The 14,204-nt window shown below is 36.4% G+C and overlaps 1 protein-coding gene across 4 annotated transcripts; it reads right to left on the bottom strand.

Annotated features, from left to right (window-relative positions):
- Positions 1 to 942: 942 nt before the first annotated feature.
- Positions 943 to 13,715, bottom strand: LOC110655898 (vacuolar protein sorting-associated protein 35B). 4 transcript variants are annotated; one of them, XM_021812385.2, is made up of 22 exons: positions 13,487 to 13,715; positions 13,304 to 13,400; positions 13,070 to 13,193; positions 12,729 to 12,914; positions 12,106 to 12,193; positions 11,857 to 11,913; positions 11,668 to 11,757; positions 11,424 to 11,546; positions 11,036 to 11,110; positions 10,905 to 10,964; positions 10,396 to 10,512; positions 9,965 to 10,204; positions 9,820 to 9,885; positions 9,593 to 9,682; positions 4,275 to 4,364; positions 3,446 to 3,535; positions 2,950 to 3,018; positions 2,266 to 2,346; positions 2,051 to 2,158; positions 1,836 to 1,939; positions 1,643 to 1,756; positions 943 to 1,555 (listed from the first exon to the last, which is right to left on the bottom strand). In XM_021812385.2, the coding sequence occupies exons 1-22, from the start codon at positions 13,577 to 13,579 to the stop codon at positions 1,345 to 1,347; spliced, it is 2,373 nt and encodes a 790-aa protein (XP_021668077.2). In that variant the 5' UTR covers positions 13,580 to 13,715; the 3' UTR covers positions 943 to 1,344. The 4 variants fall into 4 exon arrangements, with proteins under 4 accessions (XP_021668077.2, XP_021668079.2, XP_021668081.2 ...); XM_021812387.2 differs by lacking the exons at positions 13,304 to 13,400; positions 13,487 to 13,715 and having other exon boundaries at positions 12,729 to 12,894; XM_021812389.2 differs by lacking the exons at positions 12,729 to 12,914; positions 13,070 to 13,193; positions 13,304 to 13,400; positions 13,487 to 13,715 and having other exon boundaries at positions 11,857 to 11,991; positions 12,091 to 12,193.
- Positions 13,716 to 14,204: the final 489 nt, after the last annotated feature.

Below are 14,204 nucleotides of genomic sequence, written 5' to 3'. Positions count from 1 at the left end.
AGGACGTGCCCATGTGTAATCTAGTCCCATAGGTATGTTATTGTTAGGGCAATCGTAGGAATTTCTGATGTTGTTATGGAGTTAAACATTTTATATTTACTTATTTTCTTAGAGTAGGAAAAAAAAAACAGGATCTTTCTTCCAGCTTAACAAGTAGTGATTTAAAAATCCATCCATTCAACTTAAAAAAATGTTGATCTCCGTCAAGTATATATAAGATGGAATTTGATGGAAATTTTTGAAGTATGATTGTAATTCCATTCCCCCAGTAATTGCGCAATTAAGTATTTGATTAAGTTGGGAAAGCACATGGGGAAAGCTTTGTAGACCCATGTGCCTTTAGCATTAGGGTTAGATGATTAGACCCACCAAACAATCAACAACTTTCTTAATCAAATATCGATTTTATCTCTAACATATATATATATTTTTTAAATCACATTTCTAACATCTTTTGTATGGATTTTATAGGTAAGATTCCTCCATCTCATGGCAATAACGTTATATATATATTAATATAACAACAATCAAAGTAATCGATTCGCTTATTTCAATTCAAAATTTAGAAGATTAAAATCGAATTACAGAGTTTTTTTTTTTAAATTTTATTTTGATTTCGGCATCGAGCTTGGGCCTGAGAAGAGAATGAAGTGGGCCACAAGTTATGCGATGTTCTAATTAACTCGTACCCTTAAACCTGGGTAGAAGAAAATCGTGCCAGCTATATCTAATTTGTCGGTCTGGTTCGTTGCTAATACAGGGAATTCCAAGAAGAGATGATTTTGCTCTGTCGTGAATAATCAAAATTACAATAGTTTTAAATTTCATAATATTTATTCAGATAGCCTAGCGATTAAAATTTTATATTTTATGTCGAAATCTGAAACGAAAGGGGGGCCTATGAATAATCCGATTGAGCTGAAATCTGTAGGAATGCCAAAATTACAACACGAAATAACATTTGACAAAATATATAATCCTTTACGTATACAACAGAAATGGAGGACTACCAATTAGGAGAAACACAAGGACGGCATGCTACAAATAATGATACACCATAATCAGCAATATTCAACAGACGATTCTCTGAGAATTTCTACAAAGAATAATGCACAAACTCAAGCAAATCTAACCAAAATAATACAAAAGGAAAATTTAATTTCAAATTGGAGCCTTTGGATTTTTTTTTGCTGAACTTTTTTTTCTTCCCAAATCAATTGGGGGACGAAAACTAAAAGCTACATTATACAAAGGCAACAGCCAGAAAATTCCTTCCATCAAACCCCAAACAACTCGATTGAATGAGATCTCACACTTAACACGCCAGTTTAGAAATGTTACAAGTCACGCCTTGATAGGGTCATATTTCTCACCCATAACACCACCTTTTTGTTTCTGGAACTGAATGTACCTAATTGTGCTGGCAAAGAAAGCACTTGCTGCTGGATCAGGGGTAGTAGAATCACTTTGCATTTCAGTATTGATTAATTCTATCAAGCTCTGGATGGCAGAACTAGTAATCTGTGGGTTTGCTTTTTCAAAGAAGTACAGATACCTGAAGCATATGCCAACAAGCCATGATTACAACTCTAGCTAATGGTATGGTATAAGTAGGTTTAATTTACAGGCCAAAACTACTTACTTGTTCAATATTTCAACAAAGAGTATAACTGGTCCACCGCTGCCTCTTGTAACAGTGGCCATTTGCTGTGCGGCATTTGCAATCCTCAAGGCACGCTTAAGACAAAGTAGGACCCTGAAATTAGACAAGATATCAGTATTTATTAATTGATGGTAGGAATGCAAATACTATTTTTAAGAAGCAATGTAGAAACCTTTCTCCATCCTTGATGCCATCCAGATCATCAACCCAAAATAGATGTGAACATGCATAAACTGCTCTGCACTGATCAGGTTTCTTCAAAAGCTTTGCAGAATACTAAGAGAGAGAGAGAAAGAGAGAGAGAGAGAGAGAGAGTGAAGTCATTTACAGGTTTGGAGAAAATATAGAGAATGGAACAGCAAATGAATTGTGAGAGTTTGTTATTACTCCAGTGGCCTTGTGTGTTAAGGTATCCCTGTTCTCTACACCAAATACATTCATCCTCTGGAGAGTACCAATAATTAGATGTATTGCAGTCACCTGCGCCTTGGAATCCTGAAAGCTAGGCACAATTGGTGTAATTAAAAAAATTACTAGGCAAAAATGTCATTTATTGAACAAGTGATCCAATAAGTATCAGAGAATGATTCATGAGTAATTACTGCAATTTCTTCTTCATATAGGACAAATGCCTGAGTGAAAAATTCATAAGCAATTGGCTCAAGATCACAGTCATTTGCAGCCTGATTATCAAAGGTCAAAAACAACGGAGATCAAACTTAAGTGGTAAATGTCTTTATCAAAAAAAAAAAAAAAAAAAAAAGAAGAAGAAAATAAACAATAAACTTTGTGTGGCATAGGCATTTGCTTTTAGAACTGCTGTTAATTATAAAGCCAGAGAGGTTCATAAGACCAGTCACTCCTTAACCAAGAAAATGGCTTCCAAAAATAAATTGAAAAAAATTTTCCCATGCATGTGGCACGGGGCAAGCATGTGGTTAAGTGGGAGCGCACATGCATGTGTAATCTGATTGCAGTGCAGGAAGCAGATTGATGGATTAGAAAGCGGGTGAACGAGCATGCAATGCTTGCTCATGTGTTCAGGGGTGGACATGCTTGTGGTAGGTGTGTGCCATGCAAGCAGGTTGGTTACTAAGCACTAAGTATGCATATGCATGCATGGGTGGGTCCACATGTGTGGCTGGGTGCACATCAGTGTGGTGAATTTTTCATCTGCAGCCCTCACAAATTGGGTGGGCAAAAACTATTGAATTCATTTGCTCTTAAAAAACTTCATAATCAGTTTTTTCTGCGGTACCAAGTGAAACCATGATGGCATGACCTACCTCAGCACATTGCAAATACAACCTTAATGCAAGCTCAGATGATGGAACAGATGACAGAGCCTCAATGGTCTGATAAAACCAGATAATATTATTAGAAGCACTAGGAAGATAAAATCACACTGGTGTTATATCAAGCAAAGAAATATAAGCATAAAACAATGAAAAATTAGAGGCAAAATGGAAAATAAAAAGCAAGGGTAAAATGAAAAGAAATCAAAGAACACTTTTGGCAAGGAAATTTTCTAAAAGAAGAATCCAAACTTGATTGGTTGAAAGAAACAATATTTGTAGAAAACTGGAAAGATAAAAGAAACCAAGACAGTTTACAAGCATTCCAACTAGTCAAGAACTATATGTCTAAATTGCTAGGAGGATTTCAGTTCACGCATAAAATTAAACATGTCATTCCCGCAGGTTCCATTAGTGCTATGTATATGCATCAAGAGACCGATCATGACATGGCAACAGCAATAAGAAAAAGCTTAAACAGAGTTACCGGATTCAGGAGTTGAAAAATTTTCTTAGGTGTAGCAGGCAGTTCTTCTCCTACTACATCTCCATCCTGACATTGCAACTTCCTGACCAGCTGCAAGCAACAAACAGAATTCCAAAGAATAATCAGCTCGGGACGTTATTAACTGTAGCTGGTCATTCATTCAAGAACCGACCTTTCAACTACTTTTGATTTGGTCATTCATTCCAGATAAAAGGAAAATGAAGAAGCAATGGTGAGCAATAATACTATTAAATAATCAAAATTAACCAATATCACAGTCCATATTGCAAAACTAGATATGGAAATTAGTTTTTCTTAGAGAACTTTCACATTGTATAATTCAATATTGTCCAGGCCATTGACATGCTGAAGGAATAAAATGGTCATCACAAAGGAACACAGTTTTATTTACAAGAAGAGAGATCATGATTAGATCACAATAACTGTATCTTCAGCCTCTCTGAAGTACAGAGACATAAATAACAAATTTTCCTCCTTTAAAAAGTTGGGTTGTGGATAGCTATCAGCTTATCATGCATCCTATTTTAGCTATAACAGGGTTGATACAAAAGACAGTGCCAAGAAATGTGTACATATGGAAATGATATGACAAAAAGTAACATCTTTAACATTGTCATGTGTTATCTGTTAAACTATTTGTTTCAAAAACAGCCTCAAAACTTTTCAGTATAAAAGAAACAAGGCATACCATCTGGTACTTTGATAGAAAGCCATATATATAACCTTAAACCAATGCTATCTGCTAACAGGAACACAGAGAGAATTGAAGAAAAAAGTCCACCAACATTTGTGAAAGTAAGAAACATACCCTAAGTGCAGAAAATATGAGAGGAGGAACTGTAAAAGGTAAGCGTTTTGGTCCTCCAGTCATTATATGCTTCTTCACAGTACAGATAATCTGCATAGTTAATTTACAAGATAGATCAGTTCATTGAAAGGTGACAAACAGCCTCAGAGAAGAAGAAGACACTCATTAAACCTAAAGGATAATGAATGTTAGGCCCTAGTGGAAAATAAGAGAAATGCCATTCAGCGGCAGATGGATAGAGTCGCAAGAACATTGTAGAAAAGAAAATAGCTGGATGATCTTTGTTATGGAAAGTTAATCACTATATTATTTCTCTGTATATTCCGTTTTCTGTATTCCTATTTAGAACACAATTATAGGAATCAATTGTATATATATATATACCCATGTACAGATTAATTGAAATTAAGGAGAATCATCTCTTTCTATATGGTATCAGAGCAGGTTCATTAAAGAATCTAAATATGGAATTTCTTTCCCGTCTATTTTTGGACAGAAACCCATTGTTACCCTAGGTCATCTATCTAGGGTGACTATTTGTTCTCCCCACCCAGCTTAGGAGAGACCTTGGCCGCCGACCGGCCGTCCCCTCTGATCCAGTCGCCAGAATCCAAGCGCGTGAGGCTCACGCGCCCAACTCAGGTTCTTGCCGTTTCTTCAATCGCCGGCGCGTGGAGGCACGTCCGCAGGCCGTTTCGACTCGTATCAGCATCGCCGGCGTCGCCTCAACCCCCTCATTCCACCACTGTGTGCTGTTGCCTGATCCAGTACACCATTAAAGGACTTCTAAGGTTTGGCTCTCAGATCCTATTTCGGTATTTGCTTGATTTGTGATTTTGGGTTATTTTGCGGCTGTAAGCACTTTGAATTAGTGTTTCGGTTAGTTTTCTTTGTCTCAACAAATGGTAGACAATAAGAATATTATTTCTGATGAGATTCCGATGATGACTAGAATCATGGAACACAAACTTAATGGTTCGAATTACCTGGAGTGGAGTAAGACTGTTGGGTCTATTTGCGTAGCATTGATAAGGATGATCACCTTACTAAAGACCCACCTACTGATGATACACGGCAAACTTGGCTAAGGGAGGATGCTCGGTTGTTTTTGCAGCTTCGGAACTCGATTCACAGTGAGGTAATTAGTTTAATTAATCACTGTGAATTTGTTAAGGAATTGATGGATTACTTAGATTTTCTGTATTCTAGTAAAAGGAATATCTTCCGTATTTATGATGTTTGCAAGGCATTCTACCTTGCTGAGAAAGAGGATAAGTCTCTCACGGCTTATTTTATGGATTTTAAACGGGTATATAAGAAATTTAATGTATTGTTGTCTTTTAGTCCTGATGTGAAAGTTCAGCAAGCTTACAGCCTGCCAGTAGTGCTCTTATTAGCCGTAATCCAAATGGACAACAGAGTAATAGAAGCGGAAGTAGAGGAGGAATTACAGGCAACAGAAGTAATCAGCGTAATGGGGAGGCTAGTTCTAATCAGGACTCAAGAGGAGTCATTTGTTATTATTGCCATGAGCCTGTCCATACAAAATATAATTGTCCGCAACTTCAGAGGAAAAATCAGCGATCATAGATGGCAAATATAGCAGCAGAGAATTCTACAGTATCTTTCTATGAGAAAACTGTTTTAGTATCTGCATAGGATTTTGCACAGTTTTCCCAGTATCAGGCATCTCTAAAGTCTACCCGTTTTTCTGTTGCTGCGATCCCTGAGTCACGTAAATCCACTACATGCCTTGTGTCTTCCTCATCCAAATGGGTTATTGATTTTGGTGCGACAGATCACATGACAGGTAATTATAATCTTTTATCTGGTTTTCAGTCTAATCTCACTTCCTCTACTGTTACTTTAGATGATGGTTCTACTACTTGTGTCATGGGTTCTGGAACTGCGAACCTGACTTCGTCAATTTCTTTGTCATCTGTTTTGTGTCTACCAAAATTCTCTTTTAATCTACTTCTGTTAGTAAACTTACTCGTACCTTAAATTGTTCTCGCTTTCCTTTTTCCGACTGATTTGTTTCAGGATCTTACGACGAAGCAGATTATTGGTAGAGGACGTGAGTCAGATGGTCTCTACATTCTGGAAAATCATGTACCGCGATCACTTGTTTGCTCCGGTACCTTAACACCTCTTGAAGCTCGTTGTAGATTGGGTCATCATTCTTTGTCTACCATGAAGAAGCTGTGTCCTCAGTTTCAGTCTTTATCAGTACTAGAATGTGAGTCGTGTCAGTTTGCAAAACATCATCGCTTGCCTTCTGTGTTTAGAGTCAATAAACGGGCTTCATCCCCTTTTAAGTTAGTTTATTCTGATGTTTGGAGTCCTTATTCTGTTACTTCTAAAACTTGATTTCGTTATTTTGTTACTTTTATTGATGATCACTCTCGTGTTACATGGTTATATTTAATGAAGAATCGTTCTAAATTGTTTTCTATCTTTTATGCCTTTTGTAATGAAATCAAAACTTAATTTAATATTTCTGTGTGCATATTAAGAAGTGACAATGCCAAAGAATATCTTTCACTACAATTTCAGTCTTCTATAACACAAAATGACGTTCTTCATCAGTCTTCCTGTGTTGATACCCCATCCCAAAATGGCGTGGCCGAAAGAAAAAATAGGCATCTTCTTGAGGTAACTCGTGCTTTTCTTTTTAATATGAAAGTTCCTAAACACTTTTGGGCGGATACAGTTTCTACGGCATGTTTTTTTATCAATCGTATACTGTCTTCTGTCCTTAATGGGGATATTCCTTATACTGCTTTGTTTCCTACAAAATCTTTGCTCCCTGTTGAACCCCGTATTTTTTGTTGCACCTGTTTTGTGCGTGATGTTCGTTTACAGGTTACTAAATTGGATCCGAAGTCTCTCAAATGTATCTTCCTTGGGTACTCCCGGCTCCAAAAAGGGTACCGTTGTTTCTCTTCTACTCTTAATCGTTATCTTGCTTCTGCAGAAGTCACATTTTTTGAGTCCACTCCATTCTTTCCTCAATCATCTGTGTATGAGAGTCAAGAAGAGGAGGATGATCTTTTAATATATATTATCCAACCAATGTCTAGTCCTCTCCCACAGCATGTTCCTTTTGTCTCTAGACCTACTCGACCTCCCGTTGTTCATGTTTATTCCAGGAGATTGGAGATTCCTGACTCAAATCCTCCATCAGCTACTTCGTTGGGAGATTCTGTACCTCATACTGATCATAATTCTGACCTAAACTTACCCATTGCTCTTCGTAAATGTAAGCGTTCATGCACTTACCCTATCTCTTCTTTTGTTTCTTATAATCAATTGTCTTGTTGTTCTCGGTGTTTTGTTACTTCTTTAGACTCTGTTCCTATCCCTAATACTGTTGGTGAGACACTGTTTCATCCTGACTGGTGTGCTACTATGAAAGAGGAAATGGAGGCTTTAGATGCTAATGGTACATGGGAACTGTTGCCTTTGCCAACTGGTAAGAAAGTTATTGGTTGCAAATGGGTATTTACAGTAAAGGTAAATCCTGATGGTTCTGTGGCTAGGTTAAAAGCACGCTTTGTGGCAAAAGGATATGCTCAGACATATGGGGTTGATTATTCTGACACTTTTTCTCCTGCAGCTAAACTTAATTCTGTTCGCTTGTTTATCTCTTTAGCAGCTACATATGATTGGTCCCTACACCAATTGGATATCAAGAATGCTTTCTTTCATGGTGATATTCAGGAGGAGGTGTATATGGAGCAACCACCTAGGTTTGTTGCTTAGGGGGAGTTGGGTAAAGTTTGTAGGCTTCGGTAGTCTCTTTATGGCTTGAAACAAAGTCCTAGGGCCTGGTTTAGGAGATTCAGTGAAGCAGTACAGGAATTTGGTATGCAAAAGAGTAAATATGATCACTTAGTATTTTATAGGCAACTGAGGCTAGTGTAATTCTCCTGGTAGTCTTATGTGGATGACATTGTCATCACTGGGAGTGACTCTGCAGGTATTTCATCTCTTAAAACCTTCCTCCAAACCCAGTTTCAGACCAAAGACTTTGGATTGTTAAAGTATTTCTTGGGTATTGAAGTTATGAGAAGTAAGAAGGGTATTTTCTTGTCTCAAAGAAAATATGTCCTCGATCTATTGACAGAGACAGGAAAATTAGATGCTAAGCCTTGCAGTGCACCAATGACTCTAAATTTACAACTGTTAGCAGGGGATAGTGAGTTGTTTGAAGATCCAGAGAGATACCGGAGATTGTAGAAAAATTGAACTACCTTACAGTCACTCATCCTGACATTGCTTATGTCGTTAGTGTGGTAAATCAGTTTATGTCTTCCCCAACTGTTACTCATTGGGAAGCCTTGGGACAAATCTTGTGTTATCTGAAGAGCGCTCCAACAAGAGGTTTGTTATATGGTAATCATGGGCATTTGAATGTTGAATATTTTTCAGATGCCGCCTGGGCTGGATCTAAGGTTGACAGGAGGTCAACTACTGGATATTACGTTTTTGTTGGAGGAAATTTGGTGTCTTGGAGAAGCAAGAAGCAGAGTGTAGTTTCTCGATCTAGTGCTGAATCGGAATACAAAGCCATGGCACAATCAGTATGTGAGGTAATGTGGATACTTCAATTACTAGATGAGACAGGTTTTAAGACCTCCCTGCCTACGAAATTGTGGTGTGATAATCAAGCTGCTCTCCATATTGCTTCTAATCCGGTGTTTCATGAGCGGACCAAACATATTGAGATTGATTGTCACTTTGTTCGTGAAAAGATTCAACAACAGATCATCTCAACAGGACACATCAAAATTGAAAAACAGTTAGGAGATATTTTCACAAAAGCTCTGAATGAAGCTAGGATTGACTACATTTGTAACATATGCTCCAACTTGAAGGGGAGTATTATGGAAAGTCAATCACTATATTATTTCTCTTTATATTCTGTATTCTGTATTCCTATTTAGGATTTCTTATTTAGGATTTCTTCCTAATTAGTAGAACACAATTATAGGAATCAATTGCATATATATATATATACCCATATACAGATTAATTGAAATTAAGGAGAATCATCTCTTTCCACAATCTTTGGAACTTGGAGGCAAAAGAAAACCAGCTTTAGTCAAATATTGAGACAACATTTTGATATAAGGAACTGAAGCGAGCTTTCTTTCTTTCATTATGCTATTTGGCGATTGCATTTCAGTAAAACCAGGACGAAATATGTATAATAAAAATGTTACTTTACAAAATAGAAGTATTTTGAGAGATTCAAGTATATTTGACACTCAAGAAGTAATTATATGCTGAAATCCTCTAAACCACCAACTGACCTTCAACATTTCCTCTGGCTCACCATTATAAAGCATGTGTATAAGGCGAGCAACAGAATTTTGTTCTTCCTTGAAATCCTCTTCATCAAGCTATTGGTACATATATAACATAAAAAAGGGTTACCATGCAGATCAAAAGGATATCACAAAACAGGCTACATAAAGAATCATAATCAGTCAAATATTCCCAATATGAAAATTTACTGCAAACATCTCTCAGTATTCACCTCATCTGCAGTAGTTCCATCCAAATCCTTAATGAGGCCTTTTATCAATTCAAACAACACCTCAACCTACAAAGCGAAAACAGCATCCTTACCACATTTTCAAGAACCATGTTTGCTCTGATTTAAACAAGTAGAGATGGTCTACCTTATCAGCACTAGAAATGCAAGTATAATTTTTCATAATGCTTTGGATAATAACCATGGCCATAACTTTGTTAGTCTCATTGTCAAGACGGTCCATAACACGAGGATAATTTGAAAGTGTCAAGGCAGTGACGACATCATTGTATTTCTCTAATGGAGCACTCAGAAGTGCAACAATTTGTTTTGTTGCTCTACTGTCTTCAAGCTTTGGCTTTCCAGAAAGCTTCTTCACACATGCCCCCTATAGACAATTTAATATAAAAATATTATGGTCATTGGATCACTGCCCATCACAATTCAAAAGGTATGGAAGCTCAAGTGGATGATTCAAATGCTGCATGGTTGACTTGACTATAGTGGAGACATTTCAAAAGCCAAGCATTGATAAGGAATAAGAGTGTGATATTTATATTTAGTAAAAAGAAAGCATACCAGCACTTGATCCACATAATCCAACCGATCAGGATGTACACGGAGTGTAAATGTAAGGAGGGATAAATACAAAGTAATGGCTCCAACAATTGGCATGTCAACATGTGCTTCTGTCACCTACCATTGAATTAAGGCTATCAAAATAATAGAAAATAATTCCAATATCTCAATTAGACATATCAACAGAAAACAACCATCAAAGTCACTCCCTTTTGTTACTTAAGTATTTCCGTAGTGCTTAGATTTGATGTACTGTAAACCTTTGCAACATCAACTAACTGAGAAGCCAACTTGCATTAGCAGCAGGCTAATTCAACAATAAATACAACACCTTTGAAAAAGTAAAAAAAAAAAAAAAGCACTGAATACAAAAACACTTCATAAAAATCTACGGAACTACAATCTTTGTTCAAGATAGTAAAAAACAGTATATGCACAATAGTTGTATAAACACTATCAAAGCATCAGAAAACACTTGAAAGAATTACTCTTGCTTATAAAAAATTTACCTTTCCAATGGCACTGCTCAATTTAGCAAAAGCTTCTACTTGCAAGAACTCAGGCAAAACCTGGAAGAAAGAACCATAATGAATAAAAAGGCAAGATATTGACTTGTGGGGGTAGCATAAAGATGACTCACATCTTCACTTGAAGCAGCATAATTTGATAATCTCTCCATCAATTGTGATAGCACTGTCTTGACATCAACTGTTGGCTGGAAACCCATATAGGGTCAGAAAGAAACAATTTGACAATAAGTATCCTTTGTCAGCACACTCCAAACTCCACAGTTATGTTGTTAAAATCACAGAGTTAGCAACGTAACAACAATTTGAGAATCATGAAGACAATGCATGAGCTACTATATCATGAGTTATAAATCAAGAGTTATGATAATGGAGTTATTTTATTTGTATATTTTATAATGAATTAGTCAGCTACATATATTGAGGGTCATACTCTTATATCAGACAGTTCTGTTTCTATTTGAGAAAGAAACACAAAGTCCTTGGAATGGAACAATCTACCTGAAGCTGAGGATAAGCATCCAATAATGTGTCAAGAGTCTGCAAGTGGTACTCATCTGGAAAGACCTGAATTATGCAATCCATCAAATAATACTGTGCAAGCTCATCTTTACAGTTGACAACCTGTGTCAGCATATTCAGATGCACATTTGAAATATTATCAGATACCACATTATGCCACCTCAGGTTTCTAAATAAGGGGAAAAAGAAAGAAATCAATGAGGCAAGACCTACATAATCAGACCTGCTCTAAAACTCTAGGAAGAACAGTGTCTCTGTACATTTCAAGGTCCACACCTTCTATCTGACTAAGAACATGGAGATTTTTCCCTACCTAACAGAGGAAAAACAAAGGGACACATGTAATTTCTACATAGGAGCACATACATCCAATAACATGTCTTCAGCTGTAGATATAGATCATCAGTATTACAAGATCACGGAGCTCGCTTCTTTCCTTTTCCTGCTTCTCTCTTACCCGACCAGGTCCCTGCAGACCAGAAAGCTCAATTGAAGGCCTTAACTGAGGATCACCAAAGAGTATGAATAATCACAAGCACCAAAACACCTGCATGGCCAAAAATCATGCTCTCATGATTTGCTTTAACTGTATGGCATGCAAGTCCTGTGGTGCTATGCATGTCAAAAACACAGTAAAAGAGCTCACTGGTACGCTTCAAACCTGATACTGCATCCGAACCCAAAGTTTATTCATCTCAATGAAATTTTGTAGCACAAATTCTACAGCATCCATGGCTGTGTCAGCATCTCTGCAGAAAAATTTGATCAAATTTAAATGTGTATTAAAAAAAAAAAGCATAGTTGATCACATATTATTTGCAGCCTCAGTATTTACAACATCAAATACTAAAAAATTTAGAAAAATGAAAATTCAAGATGCTTATGATATCAGAAAAAGATTCATAAATTACTAATGACATATCGCACTTAGCTAATAGAAACCACTTTTAACCCCCGAGATGAAACCAAAATATGATGTGACAGTGAATATGCTAAATTACCTTACCACATTAGGTTTCGTTGTGGCAGCAGCAAAGGCAAACGATTTATGAATCAAACCTAATGAGGTGCAGTGGATAAATTCTTTAAGCCACTTTGATACTAATAAATAATGTTTTCCTTAAATAATATTTAAGATCTGCGTGAGCCGTGAGCCACTATTGATCCTTGGAAAATCAAATACTGCTAAACAAAACATAGTGAAACTTTTTCAAATTTGAAAATTTTAACTACTCCACCTGAGGGAAAGGAGAAAAAAAAAAAAAAAACAAGAAATATTCTTACCCTTCATAATCAGAACCAATATCTGGCAATTTATCTCTACTAACTTGAGCAAGGTAACTTCTGAGAAATAGTCCACGAATTGGATGCTGAACCCCGCGACACATTTCCACAAGATCCTTAAGCACATCCTTGGCTGGAGCCTCTTTCGATTTGATATACACTGATCCTACCGTACACAGCAGATACCTGGTAAATATTTCAAACATTGGTCTCTATTTGTACAAAAAAAAAAAAAAAAAAAATATATATATATATATATATATATATATATATATATATATATATATATATATATATATATAAGTAAGTAAAAGGATTTTGCAGCAGTCTCGTTAACTCACAGTCTAGGTAATATATTTCCAGCATGCTGCACGAGCTCATATAAATCAACGACCGAAACGCCATGTCTGCTTTCGTCCTTAAAGAATATTTCCAGCCTTCTCAATTCATCGAAAGCTCTCATATCTAAAATCCATCGAATCCAAATGAAATCCAATAACAAAATTGAAAATCAACGACAATAAATCCAAAGTAACATCATTTTTCGATGAATCAATAAGGAAGTTAGGATTTACATAGTTCGTAGTATTTGTGAGGGGAGAGTTTCGAAGTTCGGAGCTCCGACAGCATCTGAGCAGAGTATTTGAGAGCTTCTCTAAGATTGTTAGCATCCTAAGATTGGGAATTGAGGCGAAAAATTAGGGCTTTAGAAAAGGAATCAGAAGAAAAATATGAGTTTCAATGAATTGATGAAATACCAAAGCGCGATGCATGTAGAAGGCGTTGTGTTGAATGGCGGCAATTCCTTCGGCAAGCCATTTGTCTTCGTCCTCTATTCCGCCTAAAATCATATTCTCTGTGCGTTCTTCTTGACCCTGATCAGTTCAGGAGCTCAAAGTACCTGAGCTTCGACGGTGAATTATGATCTGCTACTGCTTGGGTTTTGCCAAACCAGAAATGCCAACGGCAAGAGACAAAGGTGAGAAGTTGTTAAAAGGCATGGTATTTCCGTAAATATAGATTTTCGTTTCTTTTTATCTGATAATTAACTATTTTAATTAAAAAATAATATTTGAGGCTCTTTTTTTAATTGATGTTATATTTTTATTTAAAATATCTTGAGTTACACTCCCAAATTCAATAATACAATGGAAAATATAATTTCTAAAGAAAATAATATGTATAAATGTAATTCTTTCTATTTTCATTGCTCTCGCTTAATTAGTAATTAATCAGAACTAATTATTAATTATTAGCTCATAATCATCCTTGAGGAGAAATGTAGTTGGGTTATTCAGTGAGGAAATCACAAGGTTCGATTACGACTCATAGTTTTAAATAGGAATACCTGCTAGCCCAGCAGCTCAACGACGCAGTTGAAATTGGGGGGATATTCTGTTGTGTTGGTTGGTGATTAGCTACGCATGAGCTAGGAGGATTAGTTACGAAGTCTAAGGCTACATATATAAATAAACC

The sequence above is a fragment of the Hevea brasiliensis genome, chromosome 12 (genome assembly GCF_030052815.1).
Source record: "Hevea brasiliensis isolate MT/VB/25A 57/8 chromosome 12, ASM3005281v1, whole genome shotgun sequence".
In the NCBI taxonomy this organism is placed as follows: domain Eukaryota; kingdom Viridiplantae; phylum Streptophyta; class Magnoliopsida; order Malpighiales; family Euphorbiaceae; genus Hevea; species Hevea brasiliensis.
The sequence above is the reverse complement of the archived record's forward strand: the minus strand, read 5'-3'. Positions and strand labels throughout refer to the sequence as shown.

Coding starts and splice junctions, on each gene's coding strand:
- LOC110655898 (XM_021812385.2), bottom strand. CDS start 13,579: ATGATTTTAGGCGGAATAGAGGACGAAGACAAATGGCTTGCCGAAGGA. Junction 10,965..11,035: donor ATGCTGCTTCAAGTGAAGAT/GTGAGTCATCTT, acceptor TCTTTCTTCCAG/GTTTTGCCTGAGTTCTTGCA. Junction 2,347..2,949: donor TGTATTTGCAATGTGCTGAG/GTAGGTCATGCC, acceptor TTTGATAATCAG/GCTGCAAATGACTGTGATCT.